Source organism: Abramis brama (assembly GCF_963993115.1).
Source record: "Abramis brama genome assembly, chromosome: 5".
NCBI classification, from domain to species: Eukaryota; Metazoa; Chordata; class Actinopteri; order Cypriniformes; family Leuciscidae; genus Abramis; species Abramis brama.
Window position 1 is genome coordinate 8774797 of NC_139967.1, and position 25673 is coordinate 8800469.

The 25673-nt window shown below is 37.4% G+C and overlaps 1 protein-coding gene across 3 annotated transcripts in view; it reads right to left on the bottom strand.

Annotated features, from left to right (window-relative positions):
• The window catches only part of kat6a (K(lysine) acetyltransferase 6A), a 42260-nt gene that overhangs the window by 10788 nt on the left and 5799 nt on the right, over nucleotides 1-25673 (bottom strand). For 2 of the 3 annotated variants that reach the window (XM_084113432.1, XM_084113433.1), the window contains exons 3-10: nucleotides 10214-10322; nucleotides 9458-9573; nucleotides 7962-8043; nucleotides 7734-7848; nucleotides 7265-7629; nucleotides 4961-5076; nucleotides 1898-2013; nucleotides 1386-1527 (exon numbers count right to left, since the gene is read on the bottom strand). In XM_084113432.1, the coding sequence (XP_083969558.1) occupies nucleotides 1386-1527; nucleotides 1898-2013; nucleotides 4961-5076; nucleotides 7265-7629; nucleotides 7734-7848; nucleotides 7962-8043; nucleotides 9458-9573; nucleotides 10214-10322 (1161 nt within the window). The remainder of the gene's footprint in view (nucleotides 1-1385; nucleotides 1528-1897; nucleotides 2014-4960; nucleotides 5077-7264; nucleotides 7630-7733; nucleotides 7849-7961; nucleotides 8044-9457; nucleotides 9574-10213; nucleotides 10323-25673) is intronic. The other variant, XM_084113434.1, reaches the window with a different exon arrangement.

The window sequence follows — 25673 nt, forward strand, 5'->3', positions numbered from 1 at the left end:
GTTGCATTATTTTCCTGTTATCACTGTAAAGCTGCTTTGAAACAATATGTATTGTAAAACTATATAAATGAAGGTGACTTGACTTGGTCCCATGTTGCTTCTTAGAGTGAGAGAGAAAATATATTATTTTATAAAATTTTATTACACAGGCTATGTCGATAAGCATTGCATTATAGATAGGGTTGGGTACCGAACTGTATTTTTAAGGGCACTGACCAAATTACGTCTGTACTACCGAGTACCGACTCACATTAAATCAATTGGCTCCATATTTCGGTACCTGAGAACGCATCTGGGCGCGAGTGTAAGGTACGTTATAGAAAGAATGAGAGAGAGAACATGTGATGTCGACCCAGCAACTTATTCAAACACAACACACAGGGCAATGGCTAACTGAAAAATGTACTTAAGTGTGGTTACATTTCACAAAACTAGATGCAGACAATGCTATTTGAAATATTTGTAATACTAAATGCAAGGCTGGCAATGGTAACACATCTAAACTTAGGAAGCACCTAATCAAACAAGATATATTTAAAACCTCAAGAGTTCTGTATTTGCCGAAGTTTAGGGGCCTATGATTTCCACGATGCAGAAAACATGGACGGAAATCACGGAATCCAGTCACAAAAAAAAAAAAAAAAAAGACAAATTTTTTAATAAATAAAAAGCAGGTTAGTACACTTAAAACAAATCATGATATAAACCAGTGTCTGTGAATATTAAACTGCAAAAAGTATTTAAATACGAATCCTGCATGTTCTGCGTATCTGTGCGAATGAATGGCGTAGATGCACGGTTTCATTTAAAACTTTTAAATGACCAGCAGGGACCCCTGGAAAAAAGGGCCAGAAAAGGATTATCTGTTCATATAGATAGCAGTCTGTAAGCTGCTTTCTGTAGTGGAGAATTATATGGTTTTCAATCCCCAAACTCTGAGAGTGTGAACGTAACCATGTAAGCGCAGTTAATTCTGGTCAGACAGCGCTGATTTAGACCACACTGATACAGATCTGTATGTCATGTTTACACCTAAATGTTCTTTTATAGAAACACAATTGCTGCAGTAAATCACCATAGTGATTCTGAAACAATGAGCGCTCACCACTCTTCATTTATTACCCTGCTGTGCAGCACCATTGCAACACCTCGTAAGGGCAGGAAGTGGGTGGATGTTATTGCCTGAGCCAGTGTGGGAGTGTGCGTGTGTCTCTATCAGTGTGAATGAGATTTCCTTTGTTGGCTCATCACGTACGAAAACACACATGCAGGTGCATGACTAGCATATGTCTGTGCTGCCAGATGTGTATAAAGAAATAGGTGTATGTGCAAGTGTCTGTGTGCATTTGTGGTTTTTATCCGGAGTGGAGATTTCTTTTCCTCACCTCGAACACGGACACGTCGTCCTTCCTGTAGATCTCGTTGGCAGGCGGGTGGAACCAGCTGCACTTTCGCATGTGCTGGTAGAGAATGCTGCGGCTCTTCATGTAGCGTAGACAGAACTCACAGAGGTAAAGTTTAGGGAGCCTGTCAAATCGAAACAATCACACATTCAGTATTTAAAGCCTAAAATAAATAATAATAAAAAAAATCAAGGTGCAGAAACATCTCTTGTTTATATATATATATATATATATATATATATATATATATATATATATATATATATATATATATATATATATATATATAAAAAAACACACTATTATGCTATTTATTCATATAAATTTACTTTTTAGTTAATAACACTGCTAAATTATCATGTTAAATTTACCAAATACTTGAATATTAAAAAAATATTGGAAATCAAAAAGATTAACATGTTGAAGCTGCATTAAACATCATAATGGGAATTTTTTTTTTCATGATGATGATTATGGCACATGTTGTTTGTTACCTGCTGTACTCCTGTGGGTATGGAGAAGAGTACCACGTCTGTATTTCATACTTCCCAAACTCTATAACTGATGGGCATCGCATCTGGGGGTCCGGTGGACCAGTCACTCCGACTTTCTATAAGAGTTCAAGCACAAGAAAGTTAAGAAAAAAAGAGACCAGTGGGCACATACAATTTAGAGACTACTAAGCCACTATGGCACCCAGAGCGTCCTGCCACACACAGAAGAGAACAAAGTCACTCTTTTACACAAGAAATGTGTCAAGGCTCTGACTTTTGTTCTAATAATCAAGAACAGTTTTTCACAAGCATACAGCTCCCACTAAGGCTTACAAGATTATTATTAGCTCTTATCCGCATACCAACTGAAAATTGAGAGCATCTGCCACTCAGTAGTGATCACACACTTTTCTGCTCTGCATATCAATAACATATGCAATCCATTTATTCCATATACAAACTAGGGGTGAAACAGCTTGTGTTGAACCACCGTTCAGATCATGTCATGTTGGTTTTGAAAAAAAGGTGTATGAATTGTAACATTTCCATGTTCAAGAGTAAGTACTTTAAGGAAACTAACAAAACACAAATGCAAACAATCAAAAGCAAATACAAATATGAGCAGGTCTATACTTAATGCATAAGTTCTACTAGCAATCAAGCTGCACATGAATCAATGCAAATGTTCATGGTCACATTCAGATACACTGAATAAAATAGTTATTGTTTTTGACCTCTGTGTCCTTGTTTTGTAATAAATAAGGTTATGACACCCAATATATTATATTCCAGTGAAATTTAACAATTCTCGATTCCATTTTCGATACTACAGCTAAAACACCAAACTAATAAAAATTTCAAAGATGATTAAAGACAGGTAAACAGTCATTAATAAAAAAAGAACAAATAATTAAACTACAAGCAAATGCACAAATAAATAAATACAAAAGAACAAAGATGACATAATCAGTGCTTTAAAGGTTTTTCAGGTAGGTCATCAGTAGTTTTCAGGTAAAGAAATTTAATAAAGTAATCAAATGTAAAATAACACTGCATATAATCTTCACAGTACAAATTAAATAAAGGTTAATCCTTATTGAAGTTACAAAAAAGTTATTCAGTGAAGAGCAGGGAGTGATTTAGTCTTTTGTAGTTTGATTAACATTAAAAACACAGAAAGCAACAGGATTATTAGGCTGCTGTCACTTTAAGACTAATGCACAGATCCAATAATGATACACGTGCGTTCTTTCTCTACTGCTTGCTTAAGCCAAAACCAACTATGTTTACTTGGATACTCGCAAAGGCGGGCATTTTGAGATAAATTTGCGTGAATTTGTCCGTTTAGGTGCAATTAAATAATAATTGTATTATTTGCACGCTGTCTTAAGACGCGCTACTGTGTGCTTCGGGTGTGTGTGCACACAATTCCAATTCATTTATAAAGCACATAATAATACAACAAAGTTCACCATAGTGCTACACAAACAATAAAACATTAAAATATAACAAACACAAATCACTATAAATAAAGCATATGCATATATCTACTCTCAGATTGTTAGACCCACAGACTCTTAATACACCAAAACTTCTCACACAGCGTGCACAAGTTCTCCATCATTGGAATGCTTAAATTGGCAAGGCTTGAAAACGCATGCAAATGGTAAACTTTCGTGACCATGCAGCACTGGCCCGATAGGGACACTGACAGTTCCTTATACTGTCCGAAACGTCTTTTACGCTGAAAGGCTCACATGCATCCGCCATGTTCAGCACTGAATGAATGACAGGGTCCCCGCTGTAACATTGCGCAAGGTAAATAAGAGGATGACATTTAGTGGAGAAGACTAGTAATAAGATTAAGGTCAATCAGATATTATGTTCAATGTTTGTGGAAATAAATACGGGAAAAAAATATGTATAATATATAAAGAATATTTTATTATTAAAACATATATTATTATATATGTATAAAAATCTATATTAAATTGACCACATTTAAAAAAAACGATTAATTGAAAAATAAAAATAAAATTGTGAATCGACTACATAATTTTTTTCAAAAAAATGTATTAATTGAAAAATCACATTTTTTTTTGTGCCCAGCCCTAGTTTTTATTAGATAATACATCAGGATTTGAACCTGGTTGTGCTTGCTAAATGAAATTGTATCTCTAAACTGCCAACTATCACAACTTCAGGAGTGACTCTTATATTCCTGTACACATAATCATTTAGGGGGATTCATATTCAAATGCAGCTGTCCCTCCTTTGGACTTAGCAGTGCACATGGCCTAAATGTTATAGAGCAAACAAATTCAGTTTTATTGTCAAATTACAGCATGGTATTTTTTCTTTCTGTCTGCTCAACACAAGCGTGCTGGTTCTATCTGATGCAGTGTGTGCAAATATGATTGTCTCTCTCTGGGTTAGTTTTTGTTTTTCTTCGACTGATGGCCTCAGGCAGTCAGAGTGGCTGTTTCTGCTGGGAGCTTCAAATCACACACACACACAAATCAGCCAATCAGTCTACACATGTGCATTTGTGTTTGTGTGTGTATCACTGAGAGAGGCACCAGCTGTCAAGATAATGGAAACTCTCAAATCCCCCACATTACATTCTGCAGAGATAAAGACCTTGACAGCTTCCAAGTCTTCACTAATATAGCAAAAGAAAATTCAGTGACTGCAAACAAGCAATGGGCACCCCTACCATCAAGTATACGATTTGTAGACAGGATTCGGTTTGATTTTATTTGAGGGCTGTCAAAGTTTACACATTAATATATGGATTTAATTAAATGTTGTTTTTTTAAATGTCCAAAAATTCACTTTTTTATTATTATTTTATTTGTAAGTTTCATTCTGTTCTGAGTGATGTCAAAAAACTGAGCTGCAGAGCAAGTGTCACACACACACACTCTCTCTCTCCCTAGAGGAGCACATTTCTCAGTAAATGGAGAAAGACATTCTTTACAGATTATTTATTAAATTCAGATGGGACAGTATTTTGCATTTGTAAGACAAAATTTGATGATGTTTCTCCCTCCCTTTCTGTACCTGTAGTGCCAGTTCCTGAATGTGCCTGAAGAGCTCCACGTCTTTCTCAGTTAGGTTTTCATGTCCTGGCAGCTTGTCTTCATCCTCCCGCCAGTTGTCTCCACACTCCTGATTGTCTGTGATGCAAACAGACACCAAGACAGTTAAAACAGCCAGAGAGTGAGTGCGAGCACAAAACTGAAGGTACAAAGCAAACACACTAATAAAAGAGACAGCAGATTCACATTTATTCGTACTTTTCATTTTACACTGATTTAATTGGGCACAATGTGACAAGTTTTACAATTATTCTGTCTTCAATTGTCAAATAACAGTAAAGACAATTATAATGTTACAAAGATTTGTATTTCAAAAAAATGCTGATCATTTGAACTTTCTATTCAATCGAAGAACCCTTTCCACAAAAATATTGCAGGGCTCCAGACTAATAATGCCAGGTTCACACATACTCCGTTTGCAGTACGTATTGTATGAGGTGCAGAAGCGGCACAGGCAGCACATGTGCTTTCACATATGTATGCGTTTATAGGGCGCAACTGATCCAGAGCTGTTTACCACAAATACAACATTTATTTATTACTTTTTATTTAAAATCCACAAGTTGTTACTGAAAAAGTATTTTTTTTTCAGCATCGTGATTATCTTTGTACACAGTAGAGTTATACAATCATTCATAGACATAAACGCACTATTTAAACATATTATTCAATTCATTACTTCTATATATATTAAGTTGCTCAAGCAAGTGGCAAAACCTTTAAACATAGCCTATTCTTTTCTTATGTTAAATTTTTTTATTATTAATATTTATAATTGACAAAACAGCTAACTCTCATGCTTTTTCTTTTGCATATAAAACTTTAAACAAGAAATCCTGCAGGTTAAAAAGCCATGTGCTGACTGTGAAACACAGTAGAGTTTAATTATATGCATTTATGGTGAAATTACTACACACTGCAAATGGAGTATATGCTAACCTGGCATAACATTTGAGAGCAGTTCTACAGATGATGGGACCAGCACCGGATTTGGTAGAGCTTCTATAGTATCATACTGAACTGAACGACAGCCTCAGTGTTTATAAAAGGAGCGTTCTTTAAATGCTTTATGTGTAATTCACATTTAATTTTATTTTTTTCATGAAATTGTGACTTCTACACAATCTTCATACTTAAGTATAAAAAAAATGCAAAACTTTGACACAAAAGTTATTTCTTGATGATTTGATATTTTATACATTATTGTATAATGTGTAAATATAAATTCAAAAGCACAATGTGTGGAAAAAAATATTAGCAATAATAATAATTTGTTACATTTATATAGTAGCGTTCCATATAAAAGCGTCCTGCTTTCGTTTTTCATTTGCCGTTTGATGTTTCTCATATGCAACAGAAATGGCAGCTCTTATCAGTTGGACATTGTGGTGGTGACACCAGTGAAACCTCTAACAAAATTTAGTCACACCGGCAGGAAAAAAGGTTGCAAAATGTGACCATTTGGTTGCAGTCTGGAGCCCTGCATTGTGCAACTGATTTCAACATTGATAATAATAATAGTTTCTTGAATAATAATAATAATTTGTTACATTTATATAGCGCTTTTTCTGAGACCTCAAAGCGCTTTACATATAAGGGGGGAATCTCCTCAACCACCACCAATGTGCAGCATCCACTTGGATGATGCGACGGCAGCCATATTGCGCCAGAACGCCCACCACACACCAGCTTACTGGTGGAGAGGAGACAGAGCGATGAAGCCAATCAGTATATGAGGATGATTAGGAGGCCATGATGGACAGAGGGCAAGGGGCAAATTTGGCCAGGATGCCGGGGTTACACCCCTACTCTTTTTCGAAGGACATCCTGGGATTTTTAATGACCACAGAGAGTCAGGACCTCGGTTTAATGTCTCACCCGAAGGACGGTGCTCTTTTGGCAGTATAGTGTCCCCGTCACTATACTGGGGCATTAGGACCCACACAGACCACAGGGTGAGCACCCCCTGCTGGCCTCACTAACACCTCTTCCAGCAGCAACCTGGTTTTCCCAGAAGGTCTCCCATCCAGGTACTAACCAGGCTCAGCCCTGCTTAGCTTCAGTGGGCAACCAGTCTTGGGCTACAGGGTGATATGGCTGCTGGCAAAATCAGCATGAGCACCAAATCAGCATATCAGAATGATTTCTGAAGAATCATGTGAAGACTGGCGTGATGGCTACTGAAAATTCAGCTTTGCCATCACATTACCTAATATGGATATTGAAAGAAAGAAAAAAAGAAAAAGAAAAAAAAAGCTAAACTGACCCATCTCACCTCCTGTCCTGTCATCATGCTCGCCCTTGCGGTTGCTCTTCTTGCGTATACGATATTGCTGGGAATAGTCCACCACTTCAGCACGGGCTTTCCTCCCGTCCGGGGACGGTGTGAAGAACTTGCTGAGAGCGTCAATCAGACCCTTTGTTTTCTTGTTAAAACGCAGGCCACCATGCCCAGAATCTTCTTCTCGGAGAGAGAACAGCATGCGATCGTCACCAGGGTAACCTTCGCATGAGGAGCTTGAGGAAGAGTGTGGTGAGGAGGAGCCTTGCGAACACCGATCCACCCCTCCGGTGCCCCGCCTTCTCCTGCCACGCCCACCACCTCGAAGCTTCTTAAAAGGTCGGCCCGGTCTGAGAACAAGAGAACTTGTAGTAGTCTTATGAACACTTATGCAAATAATTTCAATATAGTTCTGCAATCATGGTCATAAAGAGAATCAAACAGTTTAATATACCTGCCCTTTGGTCGCCCCAGTGGTGCATTGTATCGCCGTTTGATTTGTGCTGCTTTTTCATGTAAGAGCTTTCTTCCCTTTTTTCTTGGCCGACAGATCTGACAGATCCACATGCCTGCGGAGCAGCAATCAAGAATCATTACTAAAGTATAATTATGAGCCTTAGACACAAATCCACTGATTACACTGTAGTAGAAATGGCCTGCATTTGAGTGTGTGGGCACTCACCTTTTGGCATTCGCATCAGTGGGGGGTCACAACACTCCATGTGGAAACCTCGGTCACAGGAGTCACAGAACAACATGTTGTCCTGTAGAATACAAATGCACACAGACAACACAAGAGTCAAGGACCCTAATTATGATTTTTTTGCCATTTTGAATGCTAGGAGTTTGTGACTGCTTTCTTTTGAGATCTTCAGTTAAAGTGATAAGGAACGCAAGGCTATGGTTAAGTAATAAAAAAGTAATTTTAATGTAAACCAAGAAATGCTTCATGTAAACATTACACAACCAGAAATCTGTGGTATCAGGACACAATTTTGACAGGGTAATACATCCCAATACTGAGTGACCCACTGTTGTACTACACTAGGGCTGGACGATATGTATATTAGTGTATAAAAGGTCTATCATTGGAGATTTTGCTATATTGTGTACATCACGGTACATAAACATATACGTGTAGCACAGCACTATTGACACTTTAGAGAGGTGAAACACATAAATGAGACAAAGAGCAGGACTTTCTTGATGTTAAAAACAGTTATTTAGCGCAATACAGCTCAATGTGGTGCCTGTGCTGACTGACACACAGCTGAAGCACGAGCACAAAAAGCCACATATATAAGAGTTGGATGGCAAATTCATTTCTCTTACACATCTTATTGCGCTTGAATGGTCGAATACACACAATTGTCAAAATGCCTCCTGACTGAATAACTTTTGAAGCTTTAATAAGATTAAATTATTTATGCATGCATGTAATTCATATTGTTAAGACTATGCAGTACTTTTTTGTGCATTTGATTATTCCTTTTGTTTCTGTGTATTTAACTACATGTTAAATAAACTTAATGTACCTGAAAAACTTAATATGTTTAATTAATATTTTTGCTATACTGTATTTGTCCTATTGTTTGTTATTTGCTTATTTTTAATAATAAAAAATAAAATAAATATTGTGATATACATTGTTATCATGAAAAAGATTATCATATTTTGAAACAAAAGGATTTTGGTCATATCACCCACCCCTATACTACACACTGAAAAGTATGTTCTTTCCCCATCACCAGTGAAGTACATACCGAAGTGCATAATGTAAGTCTATACACTACTATTCAAAAGTTGGGGTCAGAAAGATTTTTTTAAAATAAATGTATACTTTTATTCAGCATGAATGCATTATATTGATGAAAAGTGAAGTGAAGACTTAAGATTTCAAATGCTGTTCCTTTTGAACTTTCTATTCAGCAAAAGAATACTGAAAAATCCAGTTCCTATAAAAATATTAAGCAACTTCAAAATTGATAATAAAAAAAAAATTATTGTGCACCAAATCATTATTAGATCAAATAAATGCAGCTTTGGTGATCATAACTTCAATTTTTTAAACCTTTTGAACAGTAGCGTAAATGAGGACGCAAAAATTAACTAAATTAGAGGACCCCTAAATTAACATGATCTGGCAGCAACAATGAGAAAGACCCTGGAAGAACCTACTGCATTTTTTCCTTGGTCCTGGCAGCTGCTGCAGGTCTTGCACTCAATACATTGCCACCACAGAGCTTTGACCCGTGCTGTGAGCTCCGGAGAGAACTTCAGACAGGATGGGTGCCCTGAGAAGACAGAATGAAACAACCTTAAATAACCTGAATAAAGCCTCATCCCGATGAGAAGACAGACAGTGCCATTCATACTTTCTACTCTTATCTTGAACCATAATTATTTTTCAGGGTATTTGTTGAGTTTTGAAAATCTAATTTAAGACCTTTTAAAACCTTTTTTAAGACATGCGCAATTAAAATTAATATTGTATATCCAATGAACAAGCAAATTCAATCTCAAAATAATTCACATATATAAGATTATTTCACCTAATTAAACATGTTTTATCCAATACATACATATGTACTGAATTTGGTTAACATACCAACATATTAATACATACGGATTAGAGGTCAACCGACATAGGGTTTTGTTTATACGACAATACTGTGTTTAAAGAAAGGCAAAAAACAGATCATTGTGCCGAAACAAATTAATGTGATATGGAAACATACGTTTTGCCATCCCCAAATTTAAGACCTTTTTAAATTTAATAAAACTGAAGAACAATAATCTGTATCCTATTTTTAAAATGTAATAATTTTTTTAGCAGATGCCTTTGTCCAAAACTACTTCCAGTATACTTGGTGTTTTTAATATTTCAAAATAAAATAATAAAATTGTTCAAATGAACTTTCACCCCTTCCTTACCGCTGTTCCCACAGTCTGCACAGGAGATCAGCTCTTCAGGCTTCTTGTCGCGGTTCTGTTCCTTGGTCCCCAAACAGAAACTACAGATAGGTATGGGCTCTGCCACAGGCTGAGAGAGAAAAACACCAAATAATTTAATAAATAATATTAATATTTAATATGAATACATAAACTTTTCAAAAATGGCTAAGCAGATCCAAATGATAGGACTGAATATTGTGTAAATGAGCTCAGCTGAGGACAGCATGGATGAATTAATTGCCCTTTATGAACCATATTAAGGTCTGCTTCATTCAGCTCTGAGCACAGCTTATACCTCTCCACAGAGACAGATTTCTTCAGAGAAAAACCTGAAGCAAATAGATCGGCTTTTACATTGTTTAGGAAAGGAAAAAAGAAAAAAGGGAGAAAGAAACCATATATAAATTATACAAATAGTGTCCAAACATTTTTTACATTTTCTGAGTGGCATTTGCCCATGCAAAACTCATTACCAGGCAGTTGCTAAGCTCTCTAGAGTCAGTCAGTGAGTGGCATCAGAAAGCCCCAAAACAAATCGGACACAAACCTAGTGGTTCAGAGTTTAACACTTTATTTTGATGGTCCACTTTAGACGTTCAGCTAACTATAAGTAACTTTGCACCTACATGTCAACTAACTCTCATTAGGGTATAAGTAGACTGTCTGCTTAATATCTGCTAACACTTTATTTGGATGCTCCTCCTCCAACAGTCATTCTACTGACTATAAGTAACTTTGCAACTTCATGTCAACTTATTCTACTCACCTAAACCCTAACCCTAACCTAGCAGTCTACTAAGAGTCTACTAATAGTCCAATTAGAGATCGACCGATAATCAGTTTTACCGATATTTAAGCATTTTCCCATAATCGGGTATCAGTTTTGTAATATCGGATTCAAAGATAAATTGCACACAAGACCGCCACTGAAGCACTGTGTCTGAGGCGAGATCAGTCAACAACGGTGTTCAAAGGTAAAATAACTGACCTCCCTTTTTTAATAAACTTTAGCATAACAGCCATTAATGCACAAACGAGATGTTACATAAATGCTTGAAATGTAGTTTAAACTTAGCGCTACAGAATAGAGGCAAACTGACAGTCATGTAATCTGTCAAGTCCTGTCCCAACAAAGATGCAACTTTACATGAATTGAATAAAACAAACATGAAAATAATTGGTATCTGTAATAAATAAAAAATAATCAATATAGGTTGATCTCTAACTCTATTGAGAGAAAGGTGGCATATGGTGCAAAGTTTCTTCAAGTTAGTAGAATATCTGAAGTGGACCATCGAAATAAAGTGTTACCCAGAGTTTTGATAATCAAAGAGGCTGCAATGGGCATGATCACAGAGATTGTGTGGGCCTAGAGGTGGGATTATTGTCAGGGTGTGGGCACAAACGCATGTGTTGATGCTTATTCTAAGCCACACCATCTGACATTTGCTTCTGGAGCAACATTAATCTTTCAGTGTGTCCAAGAGAGACCCACCCACGATGCAGTATGCATCATACACCACGCACACAAATACATGTGAGTGCAAGGAAAAGTTCAAGGAGAGAGAAGAGCTGAACATATAGTTCTTTACAGATATTGTACAACATTACAGCCAATGGAACAGTACAAAAATGAAGACTGCTACTACGGTTTTGAATGCGACTCAATCTAAAAGGCTATTATGGCAGTAGCTGTAAAGACAGACACTATGGGTGTTAGACTGGAAGTGTGTTCATAAAGCGTTCTTGACTGGCTAGTAAGAAATGGCAGATTTAGGCTGGGAGAAAAAAGGTCAGTGCACATAGGAGGGTGTTTCTATGGTTTGAATGTGTGTTTGTGTGTGTGTGACACTGTCTGTGTGTGTGTTGTGTGTGTATGTGTGTGTGTGTTTGTGTGAGCAGGTCCAAGCAGGGAGGAGAGAGGACAGTGTGATTTATTGGGTTCATTTTCCTCTGACTCAGGTCCACACACATCCATACTCAAGGGTGGGACTCTAAGAAAGAAAACCAAACCCTTAAATACAGCTCTCTTGTTGTAAAAATGCACTTAAAGAAGCACATTTGACTAGATCTTGATAAACAAAAGCAATTAACGTGCATGTCATAACTGGGCGTTTGTTCGCCGCTCAGCCGCTCATGCATGAGCGCAAAAGCTATCGTAGAAAGACGTGGAGTTTTCACAATCTCTTCATGTCTAAATGCAGTTTTCTAGAGTTTAAAAAATTAGAGTAAAAAATTAAAGAGTTTAAGGTAGATGAACTAAAAGGGACCAAAAATCTAAGTTCACCAGACAGAGTGCAACAATCTGATTGGCTGGTATAAAAACACATAAGAAATAAATAAAACGTTTAAAAACCCTGGGGTTGGTAAGATTTTTGAAAGAAGTCTCTTATTTAATAAATACAGTAAAAGCATATTTAAAATGAATTTTCTATTTTAATATATTTTACAAAGTAATTTATTCCTGTGATGGCAAACATGATTTTTTTTTAGCAGATTAAGATTAAATAGATGATTAATCTAGTTTGAAGGGTCACAAGGTGTTGAAAACAGTTGTCTTGCTAAATATTTTTGTACAAACGATAATTATTTTCAGGATTCTTTGATGGAAAGAAACAGCCTTTATTTGAAATAGAAATCTTTTGCAACATTATAAAAGTGTTTACTGTCACTTTTGATCAATTTAATGCATCCTTACTAAATGAGTTAATTTCTACTGACCCCAAACTTTTGAACAGTAGTGTTTTTTGTTTTTTTTGTACACTACTAATACTATTATTACTACTACACACACAACTTAGGATAGTGCTTGATAATTGTTTTTGTTCAGAACAAGTCAGGACAAGTAGCAAACCTGGGCAGTTTGGGGACACACCTTGAGTTCATACAACAACTCTTTCATTCTTCAAAAAGACCAGCAAAACAACTTAGATGAGAAGAGCAAACTATTCACAGAGCAAAATTAAAGCACAGCTGCCAGGCAGCAGACCACCACAGGAAATCTAAAAATATTTCATGTAGGAGAGAAAAATTATTCTTACAGAAGCGCATCTGACAGGACAAAAGCCACCCCCTCACACACACACACACACACACACACACACACACACACACACACACACACACACACACACACACACACACACACACACACACACACACACACACACACACACACACACACACACACACACACACACACACACACACACACACACACACACACGCATCAATCTGCCAGTTTTTCCCCATTCTAATGAAGCCTTCAATTTCCTCTTAATGTACACAAAGCTGAGTGCATGTTGTACGTGGGCAATCAGACACTGGAAACCCAAATGAGTAGATGAGGATACAACAGGAATGGCAGGGGGTGGGAGAACAAAACCTACTGTCCTTGTCTCTGGCTCTGTCAAGGTTCTCATTAACATGTGAAACTCATTTCTGCATTAATGCAGCCCCCTACCCATCACCCACAAGCCCCTGTGCAAGAACCTCACTGATCAACGTACAGGGGGAGACAGCTGGAAACACTCGCACACATTAAAAAAACACAACCAAACACAAACAAGTGAGAGAAAGGAAACTGAAAGAAAACAACAAGAGGGCAGAGACGTGCCGATGCAACAATACTGTCAAACGACAAAGCAGGCTCTCACTGTCTCACTGGTTCTGCATACAATCAAAATAACAACACGTCTTTTGGATGGGAATATGGGGTGGGCCTGCCCTTGACCTTAAGTTTTTAATTGCCATGCATGGTACTAGACAATATTTTTCATCTTAGATACTCCCATAGCCGCACCAGTAAAACAGAAGTACCCCTTCTTCATCAACATCAAATCTGAAATGTTAACTTAATTTGTATTATTAGTAACATTATTAAAATGATTCACTTCAAAACTTCAAAAAACTGTAAACAATGACAACTACAGGGACTGTAAAAATAAAGCTGCTTGAGGATTCGTTGATATTTCACATGCATTTGTATGTTTACATACGCGAGTTATTATTGATCATGGAAGCAGCTGGTGCCTTTTGTTAACGGTCACTTGTTGCTAAATAGTGGCGTAACAATGCAATTAATACAGTCTTTATTTGAAGCATCAAGTTCTTTTCAAAAGGTGATTTACTCTATTTTGAGCTCTACCATAGACATCAGTGTTTATATCCGAACTATAAACTATCATGACTATCCCAGTATTTCTGTGATGATTTGAATTATTTTAACACAGCAATAATGACACTGTGTGGTTGAAAAGTTATTTGTGAAGCCGTTTCATACCTATAGGCTACATGACAAAGTGCTCTCTCTTGGTCAGCAGCAGTGCCAACAGAGATCTAAATGCTCGCTATGATCATAGGCTACTTGTCAAAGGTTTAATCCAAATGGCAGAATCGTTGTCGCTTAGTAATAAGATTGCGTGGGTGTTTGAAGCGAGACTACAATCTTTTAACGATTAATCATTCAGCTCTAATAGATAGACATTCTTTACACAGATTTCCTCCATTTCTAAAAGACCTTTCACAGTAACACAAACAATAAAACACCTTTCAGATTGGGTGCAACTGCCAAAATGCCTCCCGCTGACTTGAGATGCAATGAGAAATGAAGCCCATTGGTTGATATATCAAGTCAGGGTGGCTTCACAAATAGAAGAGCCAAACAAGTCATCATACTATGTGTAGACCATCCCTGATAGACTATCTAAAATAAGGGATTCAGATTTGGAGGTCACGCTAGTGATACCAATGACATGTACTGTAGTTGCAAATATATCTAACAGCAGGGAGCAATGAAGCAGAGAACTAAATAATGGTCAACCTTGTAAAGCTCAAGTCCATCATGGGACATGATGACCATACGATGCCTGAGGTCATGAAAGAGTCAACGTGAAGAGATGCAGTCACACATAAAGCAAGGTGCAATTAAGGTTAGTAGGATACATTTATAGATGTAAAAGAGCTTCCCTTTATGAAACTTGTGCAAGTGCATAGTTGTGAAATATTTAGCTATCCATATTGCAAATACAAAACCATCCAGCACAATCCACACTTTCTATTTTCTTACACCATCACAAGAAAATTTTCCAGCATTGTTGTTTCTGTCCTCACTAAAAGCAACACAGAGAGAAAAAAAAACAACAACCACCAATCAGAATAATCGTTTAATACACAACAGGAAGCTGGATGTTAAACTATTGAGAGAGCATAAGTCAGCTGATAACTGTGCATTTTTGGCTGATAAACAGAGAAGATCCAAAATCTACCAACAGCCTTGTCAACAACAAATTTGATTTATTTTGAAATAGAGCAAATATTGTGTATCAAACGCATTCATTGAATTTACTTAATTCTGCATAAATCTCATTTGCTATCCTTACATCTTATATTTACCAGATATATAATTTGCCACTGCATCAGCATTAACTATAAAAAAATAAATAAATAAATTAGACCAATGAAATTTCACTACATACAGAGAAACTATTCAATCAAAGCCTGGTAAGGAAACAGGGTCCATAGCCACTCTGATGCTCTAATGCCTCAATGAACTTAGACCTATATAGAGGGATGATGGTATTTTCTAATGGTTATCACACAAGTCCTGTAAACCTCTTTACATTCCAGTAACGTTTATGGTCAACTCATGCCATGCCAGAGCAGTCAGGACAAAAGGGCCAACACCGATTACCTTGCAGACACATAATCAATGTACGGGGCAATTTTGTATGCATGTCCCTTGTATTCTCTACAGCTTCACTTTGAAACAAGAAAAATGTGAAAAGGTACACATTTATATGTGCTGATGGGTTTGAGGGGTGCAGGTCATTACAACAATGCTGTTCAGAGGAATGAAGGAGAGAGTATAAAACAGAAATATGCATTCAAAATTCAAAGTTATAGCCTACATATCGGCCCACCTTTGTGGCTGTCTGCGTTTATTAAATATTTTGGGATAATCTGATTATGCTTTCAGCTTCCAATACAAATGCAGAGCTATCAGCTCCTATTTAACACATTTAACCATGCTTAAATCAATTCTGCAGATTTTCCACCAAAATCACTGAATAAGATCTGCAAATTGCATCTGGACATGAAAATGACAAACTTACACAATGAAAAAAGGAGTCTGCACTCTAGGTTATTTTATTTTTGGTGAGATTTAGTAGGGAAACTGAGGGTGTAACAAAATCTTGTGTCAAAATATCAATAAATGCAAACAACATGCATAGTGTATTGCAATAATATGTATTGTGAACAGATCACACAAAATAAAAGTTTAGACATTTAATTTAGCATCGAATATGGTAAACCCAGGTGGTCACACATTTGAGCTTCCATGTTTATTAATAAACTGAAAATAAAACATCAAATAAGATACAAAATTTAGTTCCATTATGTGCATGGGGGAGAATGACCAAGTCCAAGCCTATTCAAGTCCACTTCAGATGGCTTTGTTTACAGTCTCACCATGATATCAGTATCGTGTGTCGAACCAAATCGTGACACGAATATACTGTTACAATCCTACTTACTAGAGATTACTAGTAAGAAAAATGTCCAGGTTTTACCAATTAGCTGCTCCTGATCACCATTTCAGTGGTCCATACTCACATTATGCTGACCGACTATGAACCTACTGAACATCATCAGGCTACAAATTCACATGACATACGTTTGAGCATCATCAGAATTTTCACACGTCCCCAGAATGACCGCCTGAGGAACTTTCCTTCAACCCTGGAGCTTTCAGCTGTGAAAGGGCAACACGAGACTCCCATCCCTCTTACTGCTGACTCTTATACAAAACCCTCTCATCAGGACCAGCCCACTTAATGTCCTAAATACACACACTCTCATAATAACCCCCCCCCAAAAGATTTCCCATCTATACCTCCATGCCCCTTGTTTGACTTCAGCCCCCCCTCACTCCCCACATATGCCCTGGCAATGACCCCCTATTAGAGGAAGAACGTGTGAGCGAGTCTGCTATCATGTTTAAATGGAGGAGTGTGTCATTCATGTGTTGACTACACAAATCGCTCCTTCATATTGGGGTCAAAGCCAGTGCTCACCCATTTGTTTTGCTCCCTTCCTCACTGCACTGAAGCAGAACCCTCAATGATCGTATACAGGCTGCATGGGAATAGTCAGCAATATGCGGGTATAAACGGTCAAACACCATATCAGACAAACATAAACCTGTTAGTGAAAAATCAAGTGCATTCTTCTAAATTCAAGCATTAAATCTAAGTTAAAAACAGCTGCGTTACAAATAATTCAATGACCTCAAATGATAAATGCTGCAATAAAAGCTTACCTTTGAGCAAAACAGGGCCAAAGTGTTTCGTTTGCACTAAATAAGTTGATGACAGCTTTTTGTGTAAACCTGTAAGCAGATGAACCTAAAAACACCAGTCAAGAATACGTTGGGGTTTGTTGGTCATCTGAACATGAATCAATTCAAATTGCGATTACATACATTTTGTGGGACCGTCACTTAGGCTATTTATTGTCCAAAGCCAATTCTTAAATGCATTCTCATTTTATATATAGAGATTGCCCTTATGAAGAGCAATATTTAGCCAATGACATGTTAAGGTGATGATACACAGGGCAACTTTTTGAGCAATGTTGCTGGGAAATCTTGCCGAGCGATAGTTGCTTGGGCACCTTCCCATTGAAAACGGAGTAAGTGACGTATGTTTTTCATTCATGTTTCCCATCGACAAATTCCTTGATCGCGGTCGATATCTTCTATAACAGACGCGATGGCGGAATCTACACATGATGTTTTATAAACAAAGTTCGGGAGGAGCACGTTCAAATAATCAATCCAATCAACTTGTCATCAAACAATTACCATGTCTACCCTATCAGCATGAGAGGAAGCATACATTTATTCACTGTCAACTCACCTAAAATTCCTTGACAGTTTTCAGCATCCCTCCACTCACTCTCAGCTTGTTCTTACACAGCCAGGAATACGGGGGGAGTACTTTGGGTTCGGGCTGAATAACGAGCTCAGAGCCTCTCCTCGGACAGCACGCCAAATATGCATTTATTCTATCTGACTTATTTGTAAGTGTGAACTCGTGAAATCTCAATTCTCCAGTGGCAGTCGTTGTTGTAAACTAATTCAACCCAAGCGCTCTTTGGTGATGTGGATGATTACGTTACTGTTGATCATCTGTCCATCATCGTATAAAGCCCGCCCTGACAATTTGATTGGTCCAAACAACTTTTGTTCGGGCATAATAGCTCCTCAACGGATCAAGTCCAGACCGAACTTCCCGACCTAAAATTTTTGTGGCCGGGGCTAAGTTCAGCTGGTATCCAGGCTAGGGAAATACATTTCTATCTGAATAATTTAGATTGGTTGTGGGCCCTGTCTCTCATCTGGTTGCCCGTTGAAGGCAACATTGCCCAGCAACATTGCTCAAAAAATTGTCCAGTGTATCTTCACCTTAGAGTTAAGATTAAGTTAAGTGCATAGCCTGAAAAGGCCAATTTTAAAAGTCAACCTCCATGCATGGCAAAGGACATAAAGCAATTGCAGAGATAATACTCAAAAAGATGACAAAAACATTGATCTTTTGGCTTTTAAAATGGAAATGCCAAAAGAAAAGTTTAAGAACCAGAATCTTCTTGAGTTATAGGCATGCAAACTTGAGGCAAAAAAACACAAGCACTTTTTGCCATTTTTGAACTGTCACCATTGGCATATAATTAGGCATGTGCCGGTATCAAATTTTCATGCTGCGATTAATTGATTGAGCTTTTATCACGGAATATGGTATTATCACGATATTTTAATTGCTCAAGAGAAACGGATGGATTGGGAGGGGATGTAGAAAAAAAACAACTTGCATCACAATAGGTGTAATTGTGATTGTCAAAACATTTGGTAACTAAACAGAATTTTACACAATTTTCACGATTTCAATTCAATTCTTGGGATTTGATTTCAATCTTGATTCAATATTGACTCTTTGGATAAATATTAGGTAAGCTACAGTAGATAGCCTACATGTTAATTTTTCTCAAGAAAAAATATATCTCACATAATGCTGCAAACATACAGAGAGCCCTGTCAGCTGGTATTATTAAAGGTTAAAAATTAACAAATTAAATTAAATATAATTTGGTTTTCATTATGATAACAATTATGACACAAGTAAAAATATAATACAAAGGTAATATAGTGCACATATTTAGCAAAATACTCCTCTCTATAGCTATTTTTTCTAGTCAACTAAAGTGTTGGTCATTAAATGGCTTTCCTGAGGTAAATGAAATGTTCTGTGACAATTGTTCACCTGCAGTTTTATTGACCTCTTTTCATGGTTGAAAAACACTGATTGGTCGATATTATGTATGAGGCATAAATACCTTTCGGTAAGTTGTACTGTATCTTTAAACAAAAAGTAACAGATGATCGGTTTACTTGAACTGAGGCGCTATAGCGATCGGTCACGTCACATTTACAAGCGCCAAAACGGTATTTATTGTCTGAATTTCGTAATAAAATGGACAGAACCTGATAGCTGAGAATTAAAGTAATCAAGTAACCTGCTCTGTCTAGTCTGTCGGATGTCAGTGTCCTCTTTGCTCCGTGATTTTTCTCTGCGTGAGAAAATGGATGTGTGGCGCGAGAGCCTGTGAAAAGTGTAAATTGCGTGAGTCTCACGGTGAATGCGTAGAGTTGGCAGCCCTGCTTTTAGAAGGGGGATAAATCCTCCGGCATTTATTAAACGTCGGCAGCGTTCCACCTTCCGCCATGCTTCTTCTCCATGTGAGGATTGTTTACATTAGACTAGAGTGCGGACTGGGCCGCATGCACACAGCGCTTCTACATGTGGGGATTGTTTACATCAGAGTGCGCACGTGTTTCGCGCAGCATATACGCAGTGTTTGTTTAAGCGGTTGATGGAAAATAAGCTAATGCGCGTTCTATAAATATAAATTCTGATCTATTATTTTTCACGGTATTTTGAAGTGCCCACGATAACAATATCGTGCATATTCATTACCGCGATTTATCGCATTACCTTATACCGGCACATGTCTACATATAATGCAACAAAGATTGCTAAAGTCAACAGATTTTTCTAATAGACCTGCCAATCTCTGTGTAAAATAATAAAATAATGATGCTGCCATCTTTCTAAAGTCATTTTTACACCCCTATAATTTGTCTCCAAATATCAGGTGAAAATTGTAATTTTGACCCCCCTCTACAAAATAGTGAATTACTCAGTAGATAATATACATCTGTGACATTTAATATTTTGGCTTTCAACACTATTTATGTTTGTCTTTCTACAAAAAATTTAGCCAGGGACCTCTGGTTGAGTTGACACGGAATGACCCCATGGTGAACCAATCTAAAACAAGCCAAGATTATATTCTAAACCTTTTCTTCAACTGCAGACGTGTGGTCATGTGACATCAGGCCACTTGTAGAAGCCTTTCCTGAGCCAGACACAACACACATGGAGAAACTTCGAAGCGTGTAACAACTTCAACATCATGCTCACAAATCAAAACACAGACCTGAACAGCAACAAACTGAGCTCAAATTTAGCATGGCATCATTCTGACAGCCAACACCCTGCAGTGAACATCATGGATGTGACCCATATCAGATGTGATAGGAGGGGTGGGTGGGTGTGAATGCGTGTGTGTTTAGCCTCTGGGGAACATAAGGCAGAGCTGCTATTTATCAGGTTACAAAAAAGTGGGTGTGTATTGTGCTGCTCTTGTCGCCTGTATGTCTGCAGTTCAGCCTCTATCTCTCTCTCTTCATCCCTCACTCGCTCTCTCGTGCAGAATGGTATGGAGTTTATCAGTCAGAGCATGTGTGGATCTCTTCTGCCAACGCTACATGTTGGACAAAACCTTCCATTTCACCTGTCCCATCTAACACATAAACCCTTGTTTTCTCATACATTTCTAAACAAAAACGAACACACGCACTCTCTCATTCACTCACATGTTGTCTTTCTCTTTCTCTCCCCACCAACACAAGCCCATCTTGCAGCTGGTAGCCTAGGCAGGAAGCAAAACTCACGTGACCTCTCATTCTTGACCATCTCTGTAATGTTTTCTTTCAGACTATCTGGCTTAAACAAGGTATTTCAGACTGACAACTGCAGTATTTTGAGAAACTGCCCCTACTCTGGATGTACCGAACATGCAACCTTAGAAACAAACTCCCGAAATCCATTTAGATGTCATCTAAAGTTAAAATCTGCAAAAGGGGTAATAATGGAACAACAGTTTTAAAAATTGACTTTTTTTTACTATCTTTTACAACAGTATGTGCATTTTCATGGGTTTAAATAAAATATTTTGTTATAAGAGACAACAAAACAACTTTGCTCATTAAAACCACTCTTTTCCTGGTAAAAAATTAACTACATTTTCAAAAGTCAATGAATCTGCGACAGCTGAATGTAAAATTGTCACAGGGCTCCAGACTAACTTTTTTTACTAGAAGCGCTGTAGCCCCTTACTGCAAATTTTTAGGAGTGAAGCAGAAAATTTTGAGATTTAGACACCTTAAATCAACCTGCAATGCAGTTATTCACATGTCCCCGCATTTTGACTATTACTAACAAACGCCTTGGTAATAAATAGATTTAACGTACAGAAAATATAATGTTCAGTTTTATTTTAAGTTCACAGGGCTTCAGACCAACATTTGAGGGGAGCAGTACAAGAGTCACTAATGGCTCGTTTCCACTGAGCAGTACGGTACGGTACGGGACAGTACGGTACGGTTCGGATCTGTTAACCATGATCTGGCTAGCGTTTCCACTGCCAACAGTACCCTTACTTGATAGGCGTGGTGTTTCGATCGACGTCATTTTCGCACGAAGAAGAACATAGTAAACTACAATGGATGACATACAGCAGATCTTGTTCTTGCTCCTCGACATGTTTGTCACAAGAAGACAAGCGCCGACATTAGGCTTTTCTCAATATCAAGTACGCAAAGTTTGTACTTGCCATGTGCGACTCTACATGCAAATGGTACAGCGCGTTCTTAAAAGCGTCACTCAGCTCGCTCTGCTACTCCGGTTATCTCTGTTACTCTGTATGTACATTTTAAGCAACAATAAAACGAAATATGTTATAAAACACCACTCTGCCTCTTTTCGTTTTCATTTAAATAAATTAAACATTATAGGGACACAAATGTGGTTCATGCGCAACGCATATTGATTATTCACTGCACGTTATACGTTATTCTATTTATAACAAAACGAAATTTAAAACACAACCGTTACCTCTTTTCGTTTAAAAAAAAAAAAAAAAACATGTTGCAATAAACATCAGTGATAATTTTGTAATAAAAAAATGACAAGAAACCATATTTCTTTTTGTAAAATTTCAGTTTTATCAATAATAGCCAATATAAAAGTTTAAGTAAAAGGTACAAGAAGCTATACAATAAGAAATAAAGCAAACAATTCAGTCAAATATCCAAATGCAGCGCTCTAGTCTAACATTACAACAGTAAAGTTAAATACAAATAGCCTATAATATGAAACTAAACTTAGCCCTCAGCCAAAACGATTGACAGGGAACGAATTATATATTCACGAGACCAAAGATCGCCCGTTAGGTCTACACAAGACGAATTATATCTCATGTTTAACCACTACCGTCGGAGTCAGCGGCGAACGTCAGAAGAACTAGCCGAGGAAAGGCTCATCCAGCCGGGAAACATGAGCGCCGAGCGCCCGCTGATCCCATGGATCACAACCGGGAAAAAAAAAATATCATCTTTATAAATAAACCACAGATTTGAGCTTTTAACAACTACATTCTCGCCTGAAAAACTCTTAAAATTACATTTCGTGACACAGTAACAGTAGTATTATATTAAACTGTATATTAAAAAATGGCGCTTCTTATGTTGTCATTCCCCTTGTAGCACGCGCAAGTGACGATTCTCTGTCAACCAATCAACGTCCTGCAGTGAGTCTAGCTCCACCTTTTAGTACCGTACCACTGTGCTAGGTACCCCAATGGAAGGGTACCTAAAAAGTGGTACGGTACGGTTCGGCATTTTGGTACCATTCACAACTTTTGATAGTGGAAACGCAAATATATGCGTACCGTACCGTACCGCTCAGTGGAAACGAGCCATAAGTTCTACAGAGAGTATCTGGTAGCACTGGAGGTGACAAGCACTGCGCTTAAGTTGAGGTGTGGATAAAATTAGCTTTAATTATTATCATTCATAATGTCTTAATATTAATTAAAAATCAAGACGAGTGGAAAAAAATATTAGGGAGTGGAAATAGCTAATAAGCCAATAAGTGCTCAATGGTTACAATGGTAATTTAATGTTTTTTGTTTTGTTTCTGTTCTTTAAATAAGTGTGTGTTTTCTAGGGCCCTATGAAATCCGTTTTATTTTTTCCCAAATTCCGTTTTATTTTTTTTCAAATTCCGTTTTTTTGGATTATTTTTAGCCCTTTCGGATTTTTCTTGTTTTCTTTTCACTTCTAAGCAATATTGACCTTTAAAAATTTACTTACACAAACTCACAATTCAGCTTTTTTATTTAAACTGTTAATATATTCAGCAAAGCACATTCAAAATTCTTCAAAATTCAGCCAAACCTTCAACAAATCTCTGGCCAAAAATAATAGTTACAAGGTAGGATTGATGAGTATTAAATTAAAGATTAAATTAGGTTTTAAATCATTTTTCACAAAGAATGTTTTAAAAAAGATAAACCTCGCATATTTAAGCCTTTAAATCATTTTTATAAAAAGAATGAGTCAAAAAAGATAAACATTTACAATGATACTGACATTTACAAATACAATGCATATTAGCTTATCTTTTATAATTAATAGTAAAATTCGGTCCGATTTTCCCGTGGCGTCTGTCGTTGCTATGCAACCATGCACTGCGCTCTCCACAACGACAAAGAAGTTTTAGTAGCTAATAGATTTCCACCACCGAAAAACGCTTGCTGTAGCTCTGCCACAATATTTATTTACGGAGAAGAGAAAAACACCCGTAGTGTTTGTGGTGTACCCCCATCCTTTATGTTGACTGAGCTTTCAATGTTGTTACGGAAAGGGTGAAGTTGATATGTTGGTTCTTGCTTCATGAACTGCGGTGCGCTTGCGGCATTCTGAAACGTTGAGGTGTTTTTCATCAGGAAAAAATGAGCGCGTCGCTTCAATTATGAGCGCGCTTGCCACGCGCCTACATTTGAAATAACGAACTTGAGCACGTAAAAGACACGACATGTGAACGGCCCCTTGACGAGCTAGTTACCTCCAATCAGGCCACGGAGACCCTTGCCATAGACAGTAAATATACGCAGCAAGAAACACTAGTGGTTCACGCTTGCACTCATACTGAAAAGCGCGCTGTTTGCATCCCTGTATATTAACCGTATTGACAGATGTCTCTCTATATGGGTCTGGGTTTAGGTAGAGACCTTTCTACGTTTGTTGTTTTAAACTGAAAAAATGAGAAGGAAGTAAAAAAAATCGTTTATTTAATATGTCAACAAAATATATGCAAATTCCGTGCGTATAAGGGAATTCCGTTTTCATGTGTAAATTCCGTGATTCCGTCCGCGTTTTCCGCATCACGGAAATCATAGGGCCCTAGTTTTCCTACATCTTGAAACTTAGTTTTATAAATGGGGACGATATTTGAAGTATGAACAAATAATGTTTTGGTCATCACATTAAAAATAATATTACAAGTGCTGGAAAAAGATGTGTAGGCCTAGTACTCGTAAGCGTTTTACTATTTCTGCCACAATACCAGTTAGTGTTACTACATTAAATCCATGGTGAATGTTGCTGATTTGTGGACTTAAAGCCTTCTATAACTTGTTCATTCATGACACAATGTTTCTCCTGGCTTCCACATCAAAGCTGTTTGATCTGAAATGTATTATAACAGAATTCTGCGACAAATTGAAATGCTTATTATGAGTAGCGCAGTTTCGTTCCGCTTTTATTTGGTTTGCCATTTGATGTTGGGCAACGTTGTGCCAGTGCGACCTCTAACAAAATTTTGGTCGCACTGGGAAGAAAAATGGTCGCAGTCTGGAGCCCTATGTCAGTCTCACTCTGAGTAACGTAATTTAAGTCATGAAATAAACTTCTTTCTGTAAAATACGCATAATGAACTACGCATGTAGTCTCTTGAATGTCTCCAGCACATTTCATAATTACCCAAAAATCAAACATATTTCACCACTCACGCATGTTCTCACGTCCGTCAAAAACTTAGACTAGCTATCGGTTGTAATGTTAGACCGAAAAACATCAACAGCACTCATGGGCAATCATTCACTTCACTGAATACTTGCTGGCTAAGAATTAAATTATTACCTTTCGATCCATCTGTTTTCAAATCACATCATTAGAATATCAAGACATCGATGT